This window comes from Melozone crissalis, unplaced genomic scaffold (genome assembly GCF_028551555.1).
Source record: "Melozone crissalis strain CALT ecotype California unplaced genomic scaffold, PUWL_Pcris_2 ptg000313l_1, whole genome shotgun sequence".
In the NCBI taxonomy this organism is placed as follows: Eukaryota; Metazoa; Chordata; class Aves; order Passeriformes; family Passerellidae; genus Melozone; species Melozone crissalis.
The window spans coordinates 140,963-163,617 of record NW_026536064.1 but is presented as its reverse complement, the minus strand read 5'-3'; the positions used below and the strand labels follow the sequence as shown (position 1 = coordinate 163,617).

The following is a 22,655-nucleotide window of genomic DNA, read 5'->3' as shown; positions in this document are numbered from 1 at the left end:
GCGGGCAGGGATTCAGTCGCAAGTCTGCCCTCGTCGTCCACCGGCGCATCCACACCGGGGAGAGACCCCACGAGTGTCCCCAGTGTAGGAAGGGCTTCACCCAGAGCTCCCATCTGACTGTGCACCTGAGGAGCCACACCAGGGAGAGGCCCTATGAGTGTCCCCAGTGTGGGAAGAGTTTCAACCGGAGCTCCCATCTGACTGTCCACCTCAGAAGCCACACAGGGGAGAGGCCCTACGAGTGTGATCAGTGCCAGAAGGGCTTTTACACCTCGTCTGATCTCCTCGTTCACCAGCGCATCCACACGGACGAGAGGCCCTTCCGCTGTCCCGATTGTGGGGTGGGATTCAAGCGCAACTCAACTCTGGTCACACACAGGAGGATCCACACTGGGGAGAGACCCCACAAGTGTCCCCAGTGTGGGAAGAGCTTCACCCAGAGCTCCAACCTGACTGTCCACCTGAGGAGCCACACCGGGGAGAGGCCCTATGAGTGTCCCCAGTGTGGGAAGCGTTTCACCCAGAGCTCCAACCTGACTGTCCACCTCAGAAGCCACACCGGGGAGAGGCCGTACAAGTGTGCGGAGTATGGGAAGAGCTTCATGACCAAGCACAACCCGATTGTCCACCGGAGGAGCCACACGGGTGAACGACCCTACAAGTGTGACCAGTGCAAGAAGAGGTTTCTGACCAGCTCTGATCTCGTGGTGCACCAGCGCTCACACACAGACGAGAGGCCCTTCCAGGGCCCCGACTGCGGGAAGGGCTTCAAAAGCGTCTCCACCCTCAACCAGCACCGGCGCATCCACACCGGGGAGAGGCCCTACGAGTGTGGTCAGTGCCAGAAGAGGTTCGTGACCAGCTCCGAGCTCCTCAGCCACCAGCGCATTCACACCGGGGAGAAGCCGTTCCACTGCCGTGAGTGTGGGAAGGGATTCAGGCGCAACTCTGCCCTCGTCGTCCACCGGCGCATCCACACTGGGGAGAGACCCCACGAGTGTCCCCAGTGTGGGAAGAGCTTCAGAGAGAGCTCCAGCCTGACTGTGCACCTGAGGAGCCACACTGGGGAGAGGCCCTATGAGTGTCCCCAGTGTGGGAAGAGCTTCTCTAAAACCTCCAATTTGACCAGACACCTACAGAGCCAGCACTGAGGGCAGCCCTGGGTGGGAAGAGCTTCATACACTGCTCCAGCTTCATCCCCCACGGGAGGATCCGTGCTGGATGATCCCCAGTGAGCCCAGCAGGGCAGAACCCCCTTGATTCCTGTGTACAAGACACCTGGCTGGGGGCTCCACATCCTCCTGGCTCCCCGTGGTCACCTGAACTCATCCGCAGTCCAAGATGAGAAATGGGTTATGGAGAGCAGATTCGTCAACTTCTGACCCTAGAAAAATGTTGTCCTTTTTTTTTTTTCCATCTTTTGGTGATCTTCAGCAACACTAGATAGCCTTGGATGGCTTCTCCAATATCAATCCACCCCCCTTGGGAGGATCCCCTGTGAGCCCAGGGGAGCAGAACCCCCTTGATCCCTCTTTGGAGAACACCTGGCTGAGGGCTCCACATCCTCCAGGATTTTTCAATTTCTAGCCCTTGAAAAGTCTAATTTTTTCCAACTTTTGGTGGTATTAAGCAACACTAGATATCCTTGGATGTCTTCTCCACCATGGGAGGATCTGCTCTGGATGGTCCCCAGTGAGCCCAGGGGGGCAGAGCCCAGGTGATCCCTGTTTGGAGCACACCTGGCTGAGGGCTCCACATCCTCCTGGCTCGTCATGGCCTGGATTTTCTTTTTATTTCTCTTTGCCCTTTCCAAAAACCCAAATCTGTGGCTGAAAATGAAGACATTAAAATAAAGCAAGGATGGGCATGAGGGGGATGCTGGGTCCATGGAGTTGAGGGTTCCTGGGACAGATTTGGGGGTTCCTCAGGGCTTTGGGCACCCCAGGCCCAGCAGCTCCATCTGGGGCAGCAGATCAAGGACCCCCTGCCCTGGCAGTGTCCCCACGTCCTCCCGTCCTGGTTCCTGCTGTCCCCTGTCCAGGATCCTGCTCTCATCCGAGTCCAGATCCCATTCCTGTCTCAATACTTGTCCCTGTCCCATATTCTCTATCTGGTTGCCATTCCCGTATTTCCTGTTCCCCTTTTCCTATTCCAGTCCCCAATTCCCATTTCTCTATTTACTGTTTTGTTCTCCTTTTCCTATTCCAGTCCCTAATTCCCATTTCTCTATTTCCTGTCCTGTTTCCATTTTCCTATTCCAGTCCCCAATTCCCATTTGTCTATTTACTGTTGTGTTCTCCTTTTCCTATTCCAGTCCCTAATTCTTCTTTCTGTATTCCCTGTCCTGTTCCCATTTTCTGATTCCTGATCCCAATCCCAGCCCCTCTCCTGTATTCCCAGTCCAGTATTCACGCTCCTGTCACAGAAATATTTTATTAAAGAATCTTCTCCTTTGGATCTTTTCCTCCTGAGGAGCTGAGAGGCCTCAAGATTTAAAGTAAACACTAATGATCTGCTGCTTTGGAATGCAGCAATTTCGCCTCGATTAGTTTATGTGGCTGTTTTTAATTAATGACCAATTTAAATTTGGCTCTCTCAGACTCTCGGTTTACTCACAAGATTTATAATAATAATTTTCTTTTATTTTCTAGCTTTCTGATGAAATCCTTGTTTCCTAAAAATCTGGTATAATTTTAATATAGAATTTTCTTGCAATATATTATATCAATAATAAAGTAATAAATTAGCTTTCTGAAAAAAAAATCATGGAGTCAAAATTTTCGTCTCTTCTATCATCTTGGGACCCCAGTGACCACCACAGGGTCCCTTTTCCGTTCCCGGTGCCCGATCCCCGTCCCGATTCCCCGTTCCCGCCATGACGGCACCGAGCAAACCTCGCGCTCCTCCCCCCCACGAGTCGCAGGGCGCGATTGCTCCCTAATTTGCATAACCACGCCCTCGCTCCCCGCCTGCTTTTGGGTGCCGGCGCTGCCCGGGCCGGAGTCGGAGCGGAGGAGGAGCGGGAGGAAGAGGAGGGGGGAGGAAAGAAGGAGGAGGAAGAGGAGGGACAAAGGAAGTGGAGGTACAAGGAAAGAGGAGAGACAAAGGAAACGGTAAAAGGAGGAACAAAGGAAGAGGCGGGACGAAGGAAGAGGAAGAGCGGGAGGAAGAGGTGGGACAAAGCAAGAGGAGAGAAAAAGAAAGAGGAAAAGGAGGGACAAAAGAAGAGGAGGGACAACGGAAAAGGAACACCGGGAGGAAGAGGCGCCCCAACCCCGCGCGGTTCCCCAGCTCCGGCCGCAGCTCCCCCCGCCCCGCCGGCATCGCCCCGGGAGGCCGCAGGTGAGCGGAGAGGGGGAGCTCGGCCCGACCCCATCGCGGGGGTCTCCGGGAGGGTTTTTGTGGGGCAGAGGAGGCAAATCCCATCGTGTCCTTGTCCCCACGGTGGCAAATCCCATCGTGTCCTTCTCCGCACGGGGGCAAATCCCATCGTGTCCTTGTCCTTGCTCCCCCAGAGCAGGAGCTGAGCATGGAGAGCAGCGAGGAGCTGGTGGCAGAGGCCGTTTGGAGCGGCTCCACGGCTCGGCAGGGAGAAGCCAACGGGGAGGAGAAGGCGCGGAGATCCCTGAGCAGGAGGGGCTGCAAAGGCAGAGCGCGGGGATCCGAGGGGGAAAGAGCCAGCGTGGGCCATGGAGGGGCTCAGAGATCCGAGCTGGGGCTCCATGAGCAGCTGCAGGGTGGGCAGGAGAAGCCCCACAAGTGCTCCGAGTGTGGGAAGAGCTTCAGGAGGATATCCTGCCTGATTGTGCACCAGAGAATCCACACGGGATCTGAGGGGGAAAAACCCACCCTGGACCAGGGTCAGAGCTCAGAGCTGGGAGTCCATGAGCAGCTCCAGGGTGGGGAGGAGAAGCCCCACAAGTGCTCCGAATGTGGGAAGAGGTTCACCAGGAAATCCTACCTTACTGTCCACCTGAGGAACCACACAGGGGAACGACCCTATGAGTGTGATCAGTGTAAGAAGAGGTTTCAGAGCAGTGGTGAGCTCCGCAAGCACCAGTGCATTCACTCTGAGGAGAGGCCCTACGAGTGCGATCAGTGCCAGAAGAGGTTCCGGACCAGCTCCGAGCTCCACAGGCACCAGCGGATCCACACCGGCGAGAGGCCATTCCGCTGCCCTGATTGTGGGAAGGGCTTTAGGGGCAGCTCTGCCCTCATCTTGCACCTGCACATCCACACTGGGGAGAAGCCCTACGAGTGTGATCAGTGCAAGAAGAGGTTCCTGAGCATCTCCACCTTTGTTAAACACCAGATGATCCACACGGGGCAGAAGCCCTACGAGTGTGATGTGTGCAAGAAGAGGTTTCAGAGCAGCGCCACTCTTCGTGCGCACCAGATCATCCACACCGACGAGCGACCGTTCCGCTGTCCTGACTGTGGGAAGGGATTCAGGCACAACTGCCACCTCATCACCCACCGGCGCCTCCACACTGGGGACACACCCTACAAGTGTGGGGAGTGTGGGAAGGGCTTCACCTCAAGCTCCCACCTGACTGTCCACCAGAGGACCCACACCGGGGAGAGGCCCTACAAGTGTGATCAGTGCAAGAAGAGGTTCCCGAGCAGTGGGGATCTCCTCAAGCACCAGCGCATCCACACCAAGGAGAGGCCGTTCCGCTGTCCTGATTGTGGGATGGGTTTCAAGTACAACTCCGCCCTCATCGTCCACCAGAACATCCACACTGGGGAGAGACCCCGCGAGTGTCCTCAGTGTGGGAAGAGCTTCACCAACAACTCCAGCCTGGTTTAACACCTGAGGAGCCACACCGGGGAGAGGCCCCACGAGTGTGGAGAGTGTGGGAAGAGCTTCATGTACAAGTCCCACCTGATTTACCACCAGAGGAGCCACACTGGGGAACGACCGTACGAGTGTGACCAGTGCCAGAAGACGTTTCAGAGCAGCTCCCATCTCCACATGCACCAGCGCTCACACACGGACGAGAGGCCCTTCCGCTGCCCTGACTGTGGGAAGAGCTTCAGGCACAAGGCCGAACTCGTCGCCCACCAACGCATCCACACCGGGGAGAGGCCCTACGAGTGTGATCAGTGTGAGAAGAGGTTCCTGAGGAGCGCTTGTCTCCTCCGTCACCAGCTCATCCACACCGAGGAGAAACCGTTCCGCTGCCGTGACTGCGGGAAGGGCTTCACTCAGAAGAGCACACTCATCACCCACCGGCGAATCCACACCGGAGAGAGACCCCACGAGTGTCCCCAGTGTGGGAAGAGCTTTTGTCAAATCTCCAGCTTGACCAGACACCAAAAGAGCAAGCACTGAGGGCAGCCCTGTTTGGAAAGAGCTCCATGGGCTTCTCCAGCTCCATCTCACACAGGAGGATCTGCTCTGGATGATCCCCTTGAGCCCAGGTGGGCAGAGCCCCCTTGACTCCTGCTTGCAGCACACCTGGCTGGGGGCTCCACATCCTCCTGGCTCCGCATGGCCTGGATTTTCCTTTTATTTCTCTATGTTATTTTTATACACCTTTCTAAATCCGAGGTTAATAATAAAGATGTTGAACGAAGACAAGGATGTGGACATGGGGGGATCTTCCAGGGGATGAGGAGGATGCTGGGCCAGGGGGAGTTGAGGGTTCCTGGGAAAGATTTAGGGCTTGCCCAGGAATTTGGGCTCCCCATGGTCCCCATTCCGTGTCCCCATTACCATTTCTGCTCCTTCTCCCCAATCTGGGTCCCCGATACTGGTCCCCATTCCCAGTCCTTATCCCCAGGCTGGGTCCCCATTCCCTGCCTCCATTCCCTGTCCCCATTCCCGGTCCCTGTTTCCAATACTGGTCCCAATTCGCTGTTCCCATTCCTTGTCCGCATTCCAGGTCACCATTCCCTCTCGCCAATCCCGCTCCCTGTCCGCATTCACGGTTCCATTCCCAGGCCCCATTCCTTGTCCCCATTCCCGGTCCATGTCCCCATTCCCGGACCCGATTCCCATTCCCTGTCCCCATTCCCTGTCCCGATTCCCGCTCCCCATTCCCGCTCCCCATTTCCCGTCCCTGTTCCCATTCCCGGTCCCCATTCCCGGTCCGCTCTCTCCGGACGCTCCAGTTCCACCCCAGCAATGACGTCACCGAGCACACCCCGCGCTCCTCCCTCCAACCAATCCCAGCGCGCGATCGCTCCCGGATTTGCATAACCACGCCCTCACCCCCCCTGTATTTTGGTGCCGGCGCTGCCCGGGCCGGACTCGGAGCGTAGGAGGAGCGGGAGGAAGAGGAGGGGGAGAAGGAGGAGGAGGAAGAGGAGGGACAAAGGAAAAGGAGGGACAAAGGAAAGAGGACAGATAAAGGAAAAGGAAAAGGAGGGACAAAGGAACAGGAAGCGCGGGAGGAAGAAACGCCCCAACACCTCGCGGTTCCCCCGCTCCGGCCGCAGCTGCCCCGGCCCCGCCGGCATCGCCGCCCGGAGGCCGCAGGTGAGCGGAGAGGGGGAGCTGGGCCCGACCCCATCGCGGGGGTCTCCGGGAGGGTTTTTTGTGAGGCAGGGGAGGCAAATCCCATCGTGTCCTTGTGCCCATGGGGGCAAATCCCATCGTGTCCTTGTCCCCATGGGCGCAAATCCCATCGTGTCCTTGTCCCCACGGGGGCAAATCCCATCGTGTCCTTGTCCCCATGGGGGCAAATCCCATCGTGTCCTTGTCCTTGCTCCCCCCGAGCAGGAGCTGAGCATGGAGAGCAGCGAGGAGCTGGTGGCAGAGGCCGTTTGGAGCGGCTCCACGGCTCGGCAGGGAGAAGCCAACGGGGAGGAGAAGGCGCGGAGATCCCTGAGCAGGAGGGGCTGCAAAGGCAGAGCGCGGGGATCCGAGGGGGAAAGAGCCAGCGTGGGCCATGGAGGGGCTCAGAGATCCGAGCTGGGGCTCCATGAGCAGCTGCAGGGTGGGCAGGAGAAGCCCCACAAGTGCTCCGAGTGTGGGAAGAGCTTCAGGAGGAGATCCTGCCTGATTGTGCACCAGAGAATCCACACGGGATCTGAGGGGGAAAAACCCACCCTGGACCAGGGTCAGAGCTCAGAGCTGGGAGTCCATGAGCAGCTCCAGGGTGGGCAGGAGAAGCCCCACAAGTGCTCCCAGTGTGGGAGCAGCTTCAGGAGGAGATCCCGCCTGAATGTCCACCTGAGGAGCCACACGGGGGAGAGGCCCTATGAGTGTAATGAATGCCATCAGAGGTTTTACACCAATTCCCATCTCGTCAGTCACCAGCGCATTCACACCGACGAGCGGCCATTTTGCTGTCCTGATTGTAGAAAGGGATTCAGGCAAAGGTCCAGACTAGTCATCCACCAGCGAATCCACACTGGGGAGAGGCCCTATGAGTGTGGGGAGTGTGGCAAGAGCTTCAGAGAGAGCTCCAGCCTGACTGTCCACCTGAAGAGCCACACCGGGGAGAGGCCCTACGAGTGTGATCAGTGCCAGAAGAGGTTCCTGAGCAGCTCCAACCTCCTTAGCCACCAGCTCATTCACACTGAAGAGAGGCCGTTCCACTGCCGTGACTGTGGGAAGGGATTCAGGCACAACTCCAACCTCATCGTCCACCGGCGCATCCACACCGGGGAGAGACCACACGAGTGTCCCCAGTGTGGAAAGGGATTCAGAGAGAGCTTCAGCCTGACTGTCCACCTGAGGAGCCACACAGGGGAGAGGCCCTATGAGTGTGATCAGTGCAAGAAGGGCTTTAACACCTCGTCCCATCTCCTCCGTCACCAGCGCATCCACACGGACGAGAGGCCCTTCCGCTGTCCTGATTGTGGGATGGGATTCAAGCACAACTCAGCTCTGGTCACACACAGGAGGATCCACACCGGGGAGAGGCCCTATGAGTGTCCCCAGTGTGGGAAGAGCTACACTAACAGCTCCCACCTGACTGTGCACCTGAGGAGCCACACCGGGGAGAGGCCCTATGAGTGTGATCAGTGCAAGAGTGGCTTTAACACCTCCTATGATCTCATCAGGCACCAGCGCATCCACACGGACGAGAGGCCCTTCTGCTGTCCCGATTGTGGAGTTGGATTCAAGCAGAACTCAAATCTGGTCAGACACAGGAGGGTCCACTCTGGGGACAGACCCTAGAAGTGTCCCCAGTGTGGGAAGAGCTTCTCACAGAGCTCAGGGCTGGTGTCCCACCAGAAGATCCACACCAGGGAGAGACTCCACAAGTGTCCCCAGTGTGGGAAGAGCTTCTCTAAAACCTCTGCCCTGACCAGACACCAGAAGAGCCAACACTGAGGGCTGCCCTGGGTGGGAAGAGCTCCGTGCGCTGCTTCAGCTCCATCTCACACGGGAGGATCTGCTCTGGATGGTGCCCAGTGAGCCCAGGGGGCAGAGCCCCCTTGACTCCTGCTTGCAGCACACCTGGCTGGGGGCTCCACATCCTCCGGGCTCCTCGTGGCCTGGATTTTCTTTTTATTTATCTTTGTTATTTTTATACACCTTTCTAAATCCCAAGTTAATAATAAAGACATTGAACCAAGACAAGGATGTGGACATGGGGGGATCTTCCAAGGGATGAGGGGGATGCCGGGCCAGAGGGAGTTGAGGGTTCCTGGGACAGATTTGGGGCTTCCTTAGGACTTTGGGCACCCCATGGTCCCCATTCCTTGTCCGCATTCCCGCTCCTTCTCCCCAGTCTGGGTCCCCATTCCCGGTCTCCATTCCCTGTCCCCATTCCCGGTCGCTGTCCCTAATACGGGTCCCCATTCCCTGATCCCGTTCCTGATCCGCATTGCCGGTCCCCATTCCCTGTCCCCAATCCCGCTCCCTGTCCACATTCCCGGTTCCATTTCCATTCCCGGTCCCCATTCCCGGTCCCTCTCCCCATTCCCGCTCCGCTCTCTCCGGACGCTCCAGCTGCCCCCCCGCCATGACGTCACCGAGCACACCCTGCGCTCCTCCCTCCCACCAATCCCAGCGCGCGATCGCTCCCGGATTTGCATAACCACGCCCTCACCCCGCCTGTATTTTGGTGCCGGCGCTGCCCGGGCGGGACTCGGAGCGGAGGAGGAGCGGGAGGAAAAGGTGGGGGAGAAGGAGGGGGAGGAAAAGGAGGGACAAAGGAAGAGAAGGGAAAACGGAACAGGAACACCGGGAGGAAGAGGCGCCCCAAGACCACGCGGTTTCCCCGCTCGGGCCGCAGCTGCCCCGGCCCCGCCGCCATCGCCCCCCGGAGGCCGCAGGTGAGCGGAGAGGGGGAGCTCGGCCCGACCCCATCGCGGGGGTGTCCGGGAGGGTTTTTGTGGGGCAGGGGAGGCAAATCCCATCGTGTCCTTGTCCCCATGGGGGCAAATCCCATCGTGTCCTTGTCCTTGCTCCCCCCGAGCAGGAGCTGAGCATGGAGAGCAGCGAGGAGCTGGTGGCAGAGGCCGTTTGGAGCGGCTCCACGGCTCGGCAGGGAGAAGCCAACGGGGAGGAGAAGGCGCGGAGATCCCTGAGCAGGAGGGGCTGCAAAGGCAGAGCGCGGGGATCCGAGGGGGAAAGAGCCAGCCTGGGCAATGGAGGGGCTCAGAGATCCGAGCTGGGGCTCCATGAGCAGCTCCAGGGTGGGCAGGAGAAGCCCCACAAGTGCTCCGAGTGTGGGAAGAGCTTCAGGAGGAGATCCTGCCTGATGAGACATTGCAGAATACACACGGAGGAACGACCCTACGAGTGTGATGTGTGCAAGAAGAGGTTCCTGAGCAGCTCCCATCTGCTCCGTCACCAACTGGTTCACACCGAGGAGCGGCCGTTCCGCTGTCCTGATTGTGGGAAGGGATTCAGGGAAAATTCCACTCTCACCAGCCACCGGGGCATTCACACTGGGGAGATGCCCTACAAGTGTGATCAGTGCCAGAGGAGGTTCCTGAGCAGCTCCCATCTCCTCAGTCACCAGCTCATTCACACTGAGGAAAGGCCGTTCCACTGCCGTGACTGTGGGCAGCGCTTCAGGCACAACTCCAACCTCATCGTCCACCGGCGCATCCACACCGGGGAGAGACCCTACAAGTGTCCCCAGTGTGGGAAGAGATTCACCTCGAGCTCCCATCTGACTGTGCACCTGAGGAGCCACACCGGGGAGCGGCCCTATGAGTGTCCCCAGTGTGGGAAGAGTTTCAACCGGAGCTCCCATCTGACTGTCCACCTCAGAAGCCACACCGGGGAGAGGCCCTACGAGTGTGATCAGTGCCAGAAGAGCTTTTACACCACGTCTGATCTCCTCAGTCACCAGCGCATCCACACGGACGAGAGGCCCTTCCGCTGTCCTCATTGTGGGGTGGGATTCAGGCACAACTCAGCTCTGGTCAGACACAGGAGGATCCACACCGGGGAGAAACCCTACAACTGTTCCCAGTGTGGGAAGAGCTTTTCTCGATTTTCCCACTTGACCAGACACCTGCAGAGCCAGCACTGAGGGCAGCCCTGGGTGGGAAGAGCTCCGTGCGCTGCTCCAGCTCCATCTCACACGGGAGGATCTGCTCTGGATGGTCCACAGTGAGCCCAGGTGGGCAGAGCCCCCTTGACTCCTGCGTGCAGCACACCTGGCTGGGGGCTCCACATCCTCCTGGCTCCTCGTGGCCTAGATTTTCTTTTTATTTCTCCTTGTTATTTTTATACACCTTTCTAAATCGGAGGTTAATAAGAAAGACGTTGAACCAAGACAAGGATGTGGACATGGGGGGATCTTCCAAGAGATGAGGGGGATGCTGGGCCAGGGGGAGTTGAGGGTTCCTGGGAGAGATTTGGGGCTTCCTTAGGACTTTGGGCACCCCATGGTCCCCATTCCCGCTCCTTCTCCCCAGTCTGGGTCCCCATTCCCGGTCCCCATTCCTTGTCCCGATTCCCGATCCATGTCCCCGTTCCCGGTCCCCATTCCCATTCCCGGTCCCCATTCCCGGTCCCCATTCCGGCTCCGCTCTCTCCGTACTCTCCAGCTGCCCCCCCCCCCGCCATGACGTCACCGAGCAAAGCCCGCGCTCCTCCCTCCCACCAATCCCAGCGCGCGATCGCTCCTGGATTTGCATAATCACGCCCTCGCTCCCCGCCTGCTTTTGGGTGCCGGCGCTGCCCGGGCCGGGCTCGGAGCGGAGGAGGAGCGGGAGGAAGAGGAGGCGGAGAAGGAGGAGGAGGAAGAGGAGGGACAAAGGAAGAGCAGGGACAAGGAAAGAGGAGAGACAAAGGAACAGATTAGGGAGGGAGAAACGAAGAGGAAGAGGAGGGACAAAGGAAGAGGAGGGACAACGGAAGAGGAACACCTGGAGGAAGAGGCGCCCCAACACCACGCGGTTCCCGCGCTCCGGCCGCTGCTGCCCCGACCCCGCCGGCATCGCCCCCCGGAGCCCACAGGTGAGCGCAGAGTGGGAGCTCGGCCCGACCCCATCGCGGGGGTCTCCGGGAGCGTTTTTGTGGGGGGCAGGGGAGGCAAATCGCATCGTGTCCTTGTCCCCACGGGGGCAAATCCCATCGTGTCCTTGTCCCCATGGGGGCAAATCCCATCGTGTCCTTGTCCTTGCTCCCCCAGAGCAGGAGCTGAGCATGGAGAGCAGCGAGGAGCTGGTGGCAGAGGCCGTTTGGAGCGGCTCCACGGCTCGGCAGGGAGAAGCCAACGGGGAGGAGAAGGCGCGGAGATCCCTGAGCAGGAGGGGCTGCAAAGGCAGAGCGTGGGGATCCGAGGGGGCAAGAGCCAGCCTGGGCCATGGAGGGGCTCAGAGATCCGAGCTGGGGCTCCATGAGCAGCTCCAGGGTGGGCAGGAGAAGCCCCACAGGTGCTCGGAGTGTGGGAAGAGCTTCAGGAGGAGATCCTGCCTGATTGTGCACCAGAGAATCCACACGGGATCTGAGGGGGAAAAACCCACCCTGGACCAGGGTGAGAGCTCAGAGCTGGGGGTCCATGAGCAGCTCCAGGATGGGGAGAAGAAGCCCCACAAGTGTTTGGAATGTGGGAAGTGCTTCATGTTCAGTTCGAAACTGATCGAGCACTGCAGAATCCACGCGGGCGAGGGGTTCTACAAGTGTGGGGCGTGTTGGAAGAGCTTCATGCTGAGTTCCGACTTCGTTGCCCACCTGAGGAGCCATACTGGGGAGAGGCCCTACAAATGTGATCAGTGCAAGAAGAGGTTCCTGCGGAGCTGCCATCTCCTAAAGCACCAGCGCATTCACAGTGAGCAGAAGTCGATCCGCTGCCCTGATTGTCGGAAGAGTTTCAGTCACATCTCTGCCCTCATTTTCCACCGGCACATCCACAATGGGGAGAGTCCCTACAAGTGTGATCAGTGCCAGAAGAGGTTTCAGAGCAGCTGCCGGCTCCTCAGTCACCAGCGAATTCACACCGAAGAGAGGCCGTTCCGCTGTCCTGATTGTGGGATGGGATTCAAGCACAAATCTGCCCTTGTCGTCCACCGGCGAATCCACACCGGGGAGAGACCCCACGAGTGTCCCCAGTGTAGGAAGAGCTTCAGAGAGAGCTCCAGCCTGACTGCCCACCTGAGGAGCCACACCGGGGAGAGGCCCTATGAGTGTCCCCAGTGTGGGAAGCGTTTCACCAAGAGCTGCAATCTGACTATCCACCTCAGAAGCCACACCGGGGAGAGGCCCTACAAGTGTGATCAGTGCCAGAAGGGCTTTTACACCTCGTCTGAACTCCTCAGTCACCAGCGCATCCACACGGACGAGAGGCCCTTCCGCTGTCCCGATTGTGGGGTGGGATTCAAGCGCAACTCAACTCTGGTCACACACAGGAGGATCCACACTGGGGAGAGACCCTACAAGTGTCCCCAGTGTGGGAAGAGCTTCAGAAACAGCTCCAACCTGACTGTCCACATGAGGAGCCACATGGGGGAGAGGCCCTTCGAGTGTGATCAGTGCAAGAAGAGGTTTCAGCGTTGCTTCCATCTCCTCCGTCACCAGCGCATCCACACGGATGAGAGGCCCTTCCACTGTCCTATTGTGGGGTGGGATTCAAGCACAACTCAATTCTCGTCAAACACAGGAGGATCCACACTGGGGAGAGACCCTACGAGTCTCCCCAGTGACGGAAGAGCTTCTCTAAAATCTCTACCTTGACCAGACACCTACAGAGCCAGCACTGAGGGCACCCCTGGGTGGGCAGAGCTCCGTGGCCTTTTCCAGCTCCATGTCACTCAGGAGGATCCACTCTTGATGATCCCCAGTGAGCCCAGGTCGGCAGAGCCCCCTTGTTGCATGTTTGGAGGACACCTGGCTGGGGGCTCCGCATCATCCTGGCTCCTCGTGGGCTGGATTTTCTTTTTATTTCTTCTTGTTATTTTTATACACCTTTCTAAATCCGAGGTTGATAATAAAGACGTTGAACAAGACGAGGATGTGGACATGGGAGGATCTTGCGGGGGTTGAGGGGGATGCTGGGCCAGAGGGAGTTGAGGGTTCCTGGGACTGATTTGAGGCTTCCTTAGGACTTTGGGAACCCCACAGTCCCCATTCCCTATCCCCATTCCCAGTCGTTATCCCCAGTCTGGGTTCCTATTTCCTGCCTCCATTCCCTGTCCCCATTCATGGTGCCTGTCCCCAATACTGGTCCCCATTCCCTGTTCCCAATCCCGCTCCCTGTCTGCTTTTCTGGTTCCATTACCATTCCCAGTCCCCATTCTTTGTCCCGATTCTCGTTCCATGTCCCCATTCCCGGTCCCCGTCCCCATCCCCAGTCCCCATTCCCATTCCTTGTCCCGGTCCCCATTCCTTGTCCCCATTCCCGGTCCCCATTCCCCGTCCTTTTTCCCATTCCCGCTCCTTTTCCCCAGTCTGGGTCCCTATTCCCGGTCCCCATTCCCTGTCCCGATTCCCGGTCTCCATTCCCGCTCCGCTCTCTCCGGACGCTTCAGCCCCCGCCTCCCGCCATGACGTCGCCGGGCAAACCCCGCGCTCCTCCCGCCCACCAATCGTAGCGCGCGATCGCTCTTAGATTTGCATAACCACGCCCATTCGGGCCGGCCCCCCCCGCCTCCCGGCGCTATTCGCTCCCAGCGCTCCCAGTATCGCTCCCAGCGCTCACAGTTCCCTCCCAGTATCGCTCCCAGTATCGCTCCCAGCGCTCCCAGTTCCCTCCCAGCGCTCCCAGTCCCCTCCCAGTATCGGTCCCAGTGCAGGGAGGAGGGAAAGAAGGAGGAGCGGGAGGCAGAGGAGAGACTGAGGAGGAAGGAAAGGAGGAGCGAGGGCGAGTGGAGGAGGAAGAGGAGGAGCAGGGACACGGGGGACCAGGAGGAGGAGGAGGAGGGACACAGGAAGAGGAGGAGCGGGAGGAAGAGCGGCCGCATCACCCCCGGGGCCCGCAGGTGAGCGCCGGTGGGGGAGCTCGGTCTTACTGGGAGCACTGGGAGCGATGCCAGGAGCGATACTGGGAGCGCTGGGAGGGAACTGGGTGCACTGGGAATGAACTGGGAGGACAGATCTATTAATTTCTATTAGTTATTATTTACTATTTTATAGGGCCGATTTATTATTTTTTTGATATATATTACACAAAAAATTAGTTTTTATGGTGTATATTATATTAACAGAAAATCGTATATTAAAGTTATATATATTAATATAATAATTAAAATGTAATTATTATATTTTTATTAATTTAATAATTAAAATGTATTTATTATCTTATTATATTCTATCATATTTAAAGAAAATTATATATTAAAACTATATATATTAATATAATAATTGAAGTTATATTTTTAAGATATATATTCTACCTAAAGAAAATTATATATTAAAACTATATGTATTAATATAGATATTAATTAAAATTGTATATATAAAGATATATATTAAAAGAAAATTATACATTAAAACAATACTAAAGAAAGAAGGAAAGATTTCTTTAGAAGGCTCAAAAGGAAAAAACCCTGAAAGGAATGATAACAAAAGCTGCTGACCCTGAGAGAATCCGAGCCTGCTCCCCATGATTGGCCATGAATTCAAAACAAATTAAATACAAATAAAAAACACCCAGTGCGGCCCAATCCCGGCCGTGCCTATTGCATTCCACAGCCGCAGATAATTCTTGTTTATCTTTTCCCCAGAGGCTCCTCAGCTGCTCAGGAGAGGGGAAAAAACCCTAAAAAAAGAGATTTTTCAGGAAATCTCGAGGAAGGCAGGGCCCCTTTTAACCCTCTGTGTGCTGGGGCAGCTGCCAGCCCGGCCTGGGGGGGGAAAAAGGGGGGTGGGGGCAAATCCTGTCCTGGGATGGGGGCAAATCCCAAATGCCGTCCTGAATTGTGGGGCAAATCCCATCGTGTCCTTGTGGGGCAAATCTCAAATCCCACCCTGAATTGTGGGGCAAATCCCATGTTGGGATGGAGGAAAATCCCAAATGCCGTCCTGAATTGGGGGACAAATCCCTTCCTGAACTTGTGGGGTAAATCCCAACCTGAATTCTGGGGCAAATACCAAATCCCAAATCTCATCCTCAAATGTGGGGCAAATCCCATCGTGTCCTTGTCCCCACGGGGGCAAATCCCATCGTGTCCTTGTCCCCGTGGGGGCAAATCCCATCGTGTCCTTGTCCTTGCTCCCCCCGAGCAGGAGCTGAGCATGGAGAGCAGCGAGGAGCTGGTGGCAGAGGCCGTTTGGAGCGGCTCCACGGCTCGGCAGGGAGAAGCCAACGGGGAGGAGAAGGCGCGGAGATCCCTGAGCAGGAGGGGCTGCAAAGGCAGAGCGCGGGGATCCGAGGGGGAAAGAGCCGGCCTGAGCCATGGAGGGGCTCAGAGATCCGAGCTGGGGCTCCATGAGCAGCTCCAGGGTGGGCAGGAGAAGCCCCACAAGTGCTCCGAGTGTGGGAAGAGCTTCAAGAGGAGATCCTGCCTGATTGTGCACCAGAGAATCCACACGGGATCTGAGGGGGAAAAACCCACCCTGGACCAGGGTCAGAGCTCAGAGCTGGGGGTCCATGAGCAGCTCCAGGGCGGGCAGGAGAAGCCCCACAAGTGCTCTCAGTGTGGGAAGAGCTTCAAGCGGAGATGTGACCTGATGCAGCATTGCAGAATCCACACGGGGGAACGACCTTACAAGTGTGATGTGTGCAAGAAGAGGTTCCTGAGCAGCTCCCATCTGCTCCGTCACCAGCTCATTCACACCGAGGAGAGGCCGTTCCACTGCCGTGACTGCGGGCAGCGCTTCAGGCGCAACTCCCACCTCATCGTCCACCGGCGCATCCACACCGGGGAGAGGCCACACGAGTGTCCCCAGTGTGGGAAGGGATTCACCTCGACCTCCAGCCTGACTGTCCACCAGAGGAGCCACACCGGGGAGAGGCCCTACGAGTGTGATCAGTGCCAGAAGGGCTTTTACACCTCGTCTCAACTCCTCGTGCACCAGCGCATCCACACGGACGAGAGGCCTTTCCGCTGTCCCGATTGTGGTGTGGGATTCAAGCGCAACTCAAATCTGGTCAGACACAGGAGGATCCACACTGGGGAGAGACCCCACAAGTGTCCCCAGTGTGGGAAGAGCTTCACCCAGAGCTCCAACCTGACTGTCCACCTCAGAAGCCACACCGGGGAGAGGCCGTACAAGTGTGCGGAGTATGGGAAGAGCTTCATGACCAAGCACAACCTGATTGTCCACCGGAGGAGCCACAGGGGTGAACGACCCTACAAGTGTGACCAGTGCAAGAAGAGGTTTCGGAGCAGCGGTGATCTCGTGGTGCACCAGCGCTCACACACGGACGAGAGGCCCTTCCAGTTCCCCGACTGCGGGAAGGGCTTCAAAAGCGTCTCCACCCTCAACCAGCACCGGCGCATCCACACAGGGGAGAGGCCCTACGAGTGTGGTCAGTGCCACAAGAGGTTCCTGACCAGCTCCGAGCTCCTCAGCCACCAGTTCATTCACACCGAGGAGAGGCCGTTCCACTGCCGTGAGTGTGGGAAGGGATTCAGGCGCAACGCTCCCTCATCGTCCACCGGCGCATCCGCACCGGGGAGAGACCCCACGAGTGTCCCCAGTGTGGGAAGAGCTTCTCTAAAACTTCCTCTTTGACCAGACACCTACAGAGCCAGCACTGAGGGCAGCCCTGGGTGGGCAGAGCTTCATACACTGCTCCAGCTGCATCCCCCACGGGAGGATCCGTGCTGGATGATCCCCAGTGAGCCCAGCAGGGCAGAACCCCCTTGATTCCTGTGTACAAGACACCTGGCTGGGGGCTCCACATCCTCCTGGCTCCCCGTGGTCACCTGAACTCATCCGCAGTCCAAGATGAGAAATGGGTTATGGAGAGCAGATTCGTCAACTTCTGACCCTAGAAAAATGTTGTCCTTTTTTTTTTTCCATCTTTTGGTGATCTTCAGCAACACTAGATAGCCTTGGATGGCTTCTCCAATATCAATCCACCCCCCTTGGGAGGATCCCCTGTGAGCCCAGGGGAGCAGAACCCCCTTGATCCCTCTTTGGAGAACACCTGGCTGAGGGCTCCACATCCTCCAGGATTTTTCAATTTCTAGCCCTTGAAAAGTCTAATTTTTTCCAACTTTTGGTGGTATTAAGCAACACTAGATATCCTTGGATGTCTTCTCCACCATGGGAGGATCTGCTCTGGATGATTCCCAGTGAGCCCAGGGGGGCAGAGCCCAGGTGATCCCTGTTTGGAGCACACCCGGCTGAGGGCTCCACATCCTCCTGGCTCGTCATGGCCTGGATTTTCTTTTTATTTCTCTTTGCCCTTTCCAAACACCCAAATCTGTGGTTGAAAATATAGACATTAAAATAAAGCAAGGATGGGCATGAGGGGGATGCTGGGTCCATGGAGTTGAGGGTTCCTGGGACAGATTTGGGGGTTCCTCAGGGCTTTGGGCACCCCAGGCCCAGCAGCTCCATCTGGGGCAGCAGATCAAGGACCCCCTGCCCTGGCAGTGTCCCCACGTCCTCCCGTCCTGGTTCCTGCTGTCCCCTGTCCAGGATCCTGCTCTCATCCGAGTCCAGATCCCATTCCTGTCTCAATACTTGTCCCTGTCCCATATTCTCTATCTGGTTGCCATTCCCGTATTTCCTGTTCCCCTTTTCCTATTCCAGTCCCCAATTCCCATTTCTCTATTTACTGTTTTGTTCTCCTTTTCCTATTCCAGTCTCTAATTCCGATTTCTCTATTCCCTGTCCCGTTCCCATTTTCTGATTCCGGATCACAATACCAGCCCCTCTCCTGTATTCACAATCCCAGTCCAGTATTCACGCTCCATTTAAATAAAATGTGTCATGGACATATTTTATTCAAAAATCCTTTCCTTAGTATCTTTTTCTCCTCAGAAGCTGAGAGGCCTCAAGAATGAAATTTCAACACTAAGTATCTGCTGCTGTGGAATGCAGCAATTTCATCATAGATAGGTCTCGTGGTTGTTTTTAATTAATGGCCAATCAAAGCTCAGCTATATCAGACTCTCTGGTCACTCACAAGATTTCATTGTCATTCTTTTTTATTATTTTCTACCTTTCTGTTGCAATCCTCTTTTCTATTCTTGTAGTATAATTTCAATATAGCATAATCTTTCAATATCATATATCAATAATAAAATAATAAATCAGCTTTCTCAAAATAAAAACATGGAGTCATAATTTTAATCTCTTGCCTCATCTTGGGACCCCGGTGAAAACCACAGGGTCCCTTTTCCGTTCCCGGTGCCCGTTTCCCGTCCCGATTCCCCGTTCCCGCCATGACGTCACCGAGCAAAGCCCGCGCTCCTGCCCTCCACCAATCCCAGCGCGCGGTCGCCTCAGGATTTGCATAACCACGCCCTCGCTCTCCGCCTGCTTTTGGGTGCCGGCGCTACCCGGGCCGGACTCAGAGCGGAGGAGGAGCGGGAGGAAGAGGGGGGGAGGGAAGGAGGAGGAACAGGAAGAAAAGGGACAAAGGAAGAGGAGGGACAACGGAACAGGAACACCGGGAGGAAGAGGCGCCCCAACACCACGCGGTTCCCCCGCTCCGGCCGCAGCTGCCCCGGCCCCGCCGGCATCGCCCCCCGGAGCCCGCAGGTGAGCGGAGAGGGGGAGCTCGGCCCGACCCCATCGCGGGGGTGTCCGGGAGGGTTTTTGTGGGGCAGGGGAGGCAAATCCCATCGTGTCCATGTCCCCACGGGGGCAAATCCCATCGTGTCCTTGTCCTTGCTCCCCCCGAGCAGGAGCTGTGCATGGAGAGCAGCGAGGAGCTGGTGGCAGAGGCCGTTTGGAGCGGCTCCACGGCTCGGCAGGGAGAAGCCAACGGGGAGGAGAAGGCGCGGAGATCCCTGAGCAGGAGGGGCTGCAAAGGCAGAGCGCGGGGATCCGAGGGGGAAAGAGCCGGCCTGGGCCATGGAGGGGCTCAGAGATCCGAGCTGGGGCTCCATGAGCAGCTGCAGGGTGGGCAGGAGAAGCCCCACAAGTGCTCCGAGTGTGGGAGGAGGTTTAGGTGTAGGTCCAAACTGACTTTCCATCTGAGGAGCCACACGATGGAACGACCCCACGACTGTGACCAATTTCAGAAGAGGTTTGTGAGCAGCTCTGATGTCCGCAAGCACCACTGCTCACACACAGACGAGAGGCCCTTCCAGTGCCCCCACTGCGGGAAGGGCTACAAAAGCGTCTCCGACCTCAACAGGCACTAGCGCATCCACACCGGGGAGAGGCCCTACGAGTGTGGTCAGTGCCAGAAGAGGTTCCTGAGCAGCTCCCATCTCCTCCGTCACCAGCTCATTCACACCGGGGAGAGGCCGTTCCACTGCCGTGAGTGCGGGCAGAGCTTCAGGTGCAACTCCAACCTCATCAGGCACCGGTGCATCCACACAGGGGAGAGGCCCTTAAAGTGTCGCCAGTGTGGGAAGAGCTTCACCCAGAGCTCCCATCTGACTGTCCACCTCAGAAGCCACACCGGGGAGAGGCCCTACGAGTGTGATCAGTGCCAGAAGAGCTTTTATACCACGTCTGAACTCCTCAGTCACCAGCGCATCCACACGGACGAGAGGCCCTTCCGCTGTCCTCATTGTGGGGTGGGATTCAGGCACAACTCAGCTCTGGTCAGACACAGGAGGATCCACACCGGGGAGAAACCCTACAAGTGTTCCCAGTGTGGGAAGAGCTTTTCTCGATTTTCCCACTTGACCAGACACCTGCAGAGCCAGCACTGAGGGCAGCCCTGGGTGGGCAGAGGTCCGTGCGCTGCTCCAGCTCCATCTCACACGGGAGGATCTGCTCTGGATGGTCCACAGTGAGCCCAGGTGGGCAGAGCCCCCTTGACTCCTGCGTGCAGCACACCTGGCTGGGGGCTCCACATCCTCCTGGCTCCTCGTGGCCTAGATTTTCTTTTTATTTCTCCTTGTTATTTTTATACACCTTTCTAAATCGGAGGTTAATAAGAAAGACGTTGAACCAAGACAAGGATGTGGACATGGGGGGATCTTCCAAGAGATGAGGGGGATGCTGGGCCAGGGGGAGTTGAGGGTTCCTGGGAGAGATTTGGGGCTTCCTTAGGACTTTGGGCACCCCATGGTCCCCATTCCCGCTCCTTCTCCCCAGTCTGGGTCCCCATTCCCGGTCCCCATTCCTTGTCCCGATTCCCGACCCATGTCCCCGTTCCCGGTCCCCATTCCCGGTCCCCATTCCCGCTCCGCTCTCTCCGTACTCTCCAGCTGCCCCCCCCCGCCATGACGTCACCGAGCAAAGCCCGCGCTCCTCCCCCCCACCAATCCCAGCGCGCGATCGCTCCTGGATTTGCATAATCACGCCCTCGCTCCCCGCCTGCTTTTGGGTACCGGCGCTGCCCGGGCCGGGCTCGGAGCGGAGGAGGAGCGGGAGGAAGAGGAGGCGGAGAAGGAGGAGGAGGGACAAAGGAAGAGCAGGGACAAGGAAAGAGGAGAGACAAAGGAACAGATTAAGGAGGGAGAAACGAAGAGGAAGAGGAGGGACAAAGGAAGAGGAGGGACAACGGAAGAGGAACACCGGGAGGAAGAGGCGCCCCAACCCCACGCGGTTCCCGCGCTCCGGCCGCTGCTGCCCCGACCCCGCCGGCATCGCACCCCGGAGCCCAAAGGTGAGCGCAGAGGGGGACCTCGGCCCGACCCCATCGCGGGGGTCTCCGGGAGCGTTTTTGTGGGGGGCAGTGGAGGCAAATCGCATCGTGTCCTTGTCCCCATGGGGGCAAACCCCATCGTGTCCTTGTCCCCACGGGGGCACATCCCATCGTGTCCTTGTCCCCATGGGGGCAAATCCCATCGTGTCCTTGTCCTTGCTCCCCCCGAGCAGGAGCTGAGCATGGAGAGCAGCGAGGAGCTGGTGGCAGAGGCCGTTTGGAGCGGCTCCGCGGCTCGGCAGGGAGAAGCCAACGGGGAGGAGAAGCCGCGGAGATCCCTGAGCAGGAGGGGCTGCAAAGGCAGAGCGCGGGGATCCGAGGGGGCAAGAGCCAGCGTGGGCCATGGAGGGGCTCAGAGATCCGAGCTGGGGCTCCATGAGCAGCTCCAGGATGGGCAGGAGAAGACCCACAAGTGCTCCGAGTGTGGGAAGAGCTTCAGGTGGAGATCCTGCCTGATGCAGCATTGAAGAATCCACACAGGGGAACGACCCTACGAGTGTGGGGAATGCGGGAAGACCTACATGTCCAAGTGCCACCTGATTTACCACCAGACGAGCCACACGGGGGAACGACCCTACCAGTGTGAACAGTGCAAGAAGAGGTTTCGGAGCAGCGGTGATCTCGTGGGGCACCAGCGCTCACACACAGACGAGAGGCCCTTCCAGTGCCCCGACTGCCGGAAGAGCTTCAAAAGCGTCTCCCACCTCAACAGGCACCAGCGAATCCACACCGGGGAGAGGCCCTACGAGTGTGGTCAGTGCCAGAAGAGGTTCCTGAGCAGCACCAAGCTCCTCCGTCACCAGCTCATTCACACCGAGGAGAGGCCGTTCCACTGCCATGACTGCAGGCAGAGCTTCAGGCACAACTCCAACCTCATCGTCCACCGGCGCATCCACACCGGGGAGAGACCCCACGAGTGTCCCCAGTGTGGGAAGAGTTTCACCCTGAGCTGCAATCTGACTGTCCACCTCAGAAGCCACACCGGGGAGAGGCCCTACGAGTGTGATCAGTGCAAGAAGGGCTTTTACACCTCGTCTGATCTCCTCAAGCACCAGCGCATCCACACGGACGAGAGGCCCTTCCGCTGTCCCGATTGTGGGGTGGGATTCAAGCAGAACTCAAGTCTGGTCAGACACAGGAGAGTCCACTCTGCGGACAGACCGTAGAAGTGTCCGCAGTGTGGGAAGAGCTTCTCGCAGAGCTCAGGGCTGGTGTCCCACCAGAAGATCCACACCAGGGAGAGACTCCACAAGTGTCCCCAGTGTGGGAAGAGCTTCTCTAAAACCTCTACCTTTAGCAGACACCAGAAGAGCCAGCACTGAGGGCAGCCCTGGGTGGGAAGAGCTCCTTGGGCTTCTCCAGCTCCATCTGACACGGGAGGACCTGCTCTGGATGGTCCCCAGTGAGCCCAGGTGGGCAGAGCCCCCTTGACTCCTGCTTGCAGCACACCTGGCTGGGGGCTCCACATCCTCCAGGCTCCTCGTGGCCTGTATTTCCTTTTTTTTCTCTCTGTTATTTTTATACACCTTTCTAAATCCGAGGTTAATAATAAAGACGTTGAACCAA

At 57.6% G+C, this 22,655-nt stretch overlaps 1 protein-coding gene across 1 annotated transcript in view; it reads left to right on the top strand.

The window, feature by feature from the left end:
- The window catches only part of LOC128949835 (uncharacterized), a 55,876-nt gene that overhangs the window by 3,463 nt on the left and 29,758 nt on the right, over window positions 1-22,655 (top strand). The window contains 11 exon segments of the mRNA XM_054294694.1: window positions 525-776; window positions 3,941-4,300; window positions 4,565-4,723; window positions 5,153-5,274; window positions 6,445-6,484; window positions 8,912-9,018; window positions 10,184-10,310; window positions 11,900-12,297; window positions 16,549-16,743; window positions 19,884-20,087; window positions 21,559-22,370. Of these exon segments, the coding sequence (XP_054150669.1) occupies window positions 525-776; window positions 3,941-4,300; window positions 4,565-4,723; window positions 5,153-5,274; window positions 6,445-6,484; window positions 8,912-9,018; window positions 10,184-10,310; window positions 11,900-12,297; window positions 16,549-16,743; window positions 19,884-20,087; window positions 21,559-22,370 (2,776 nt within the window).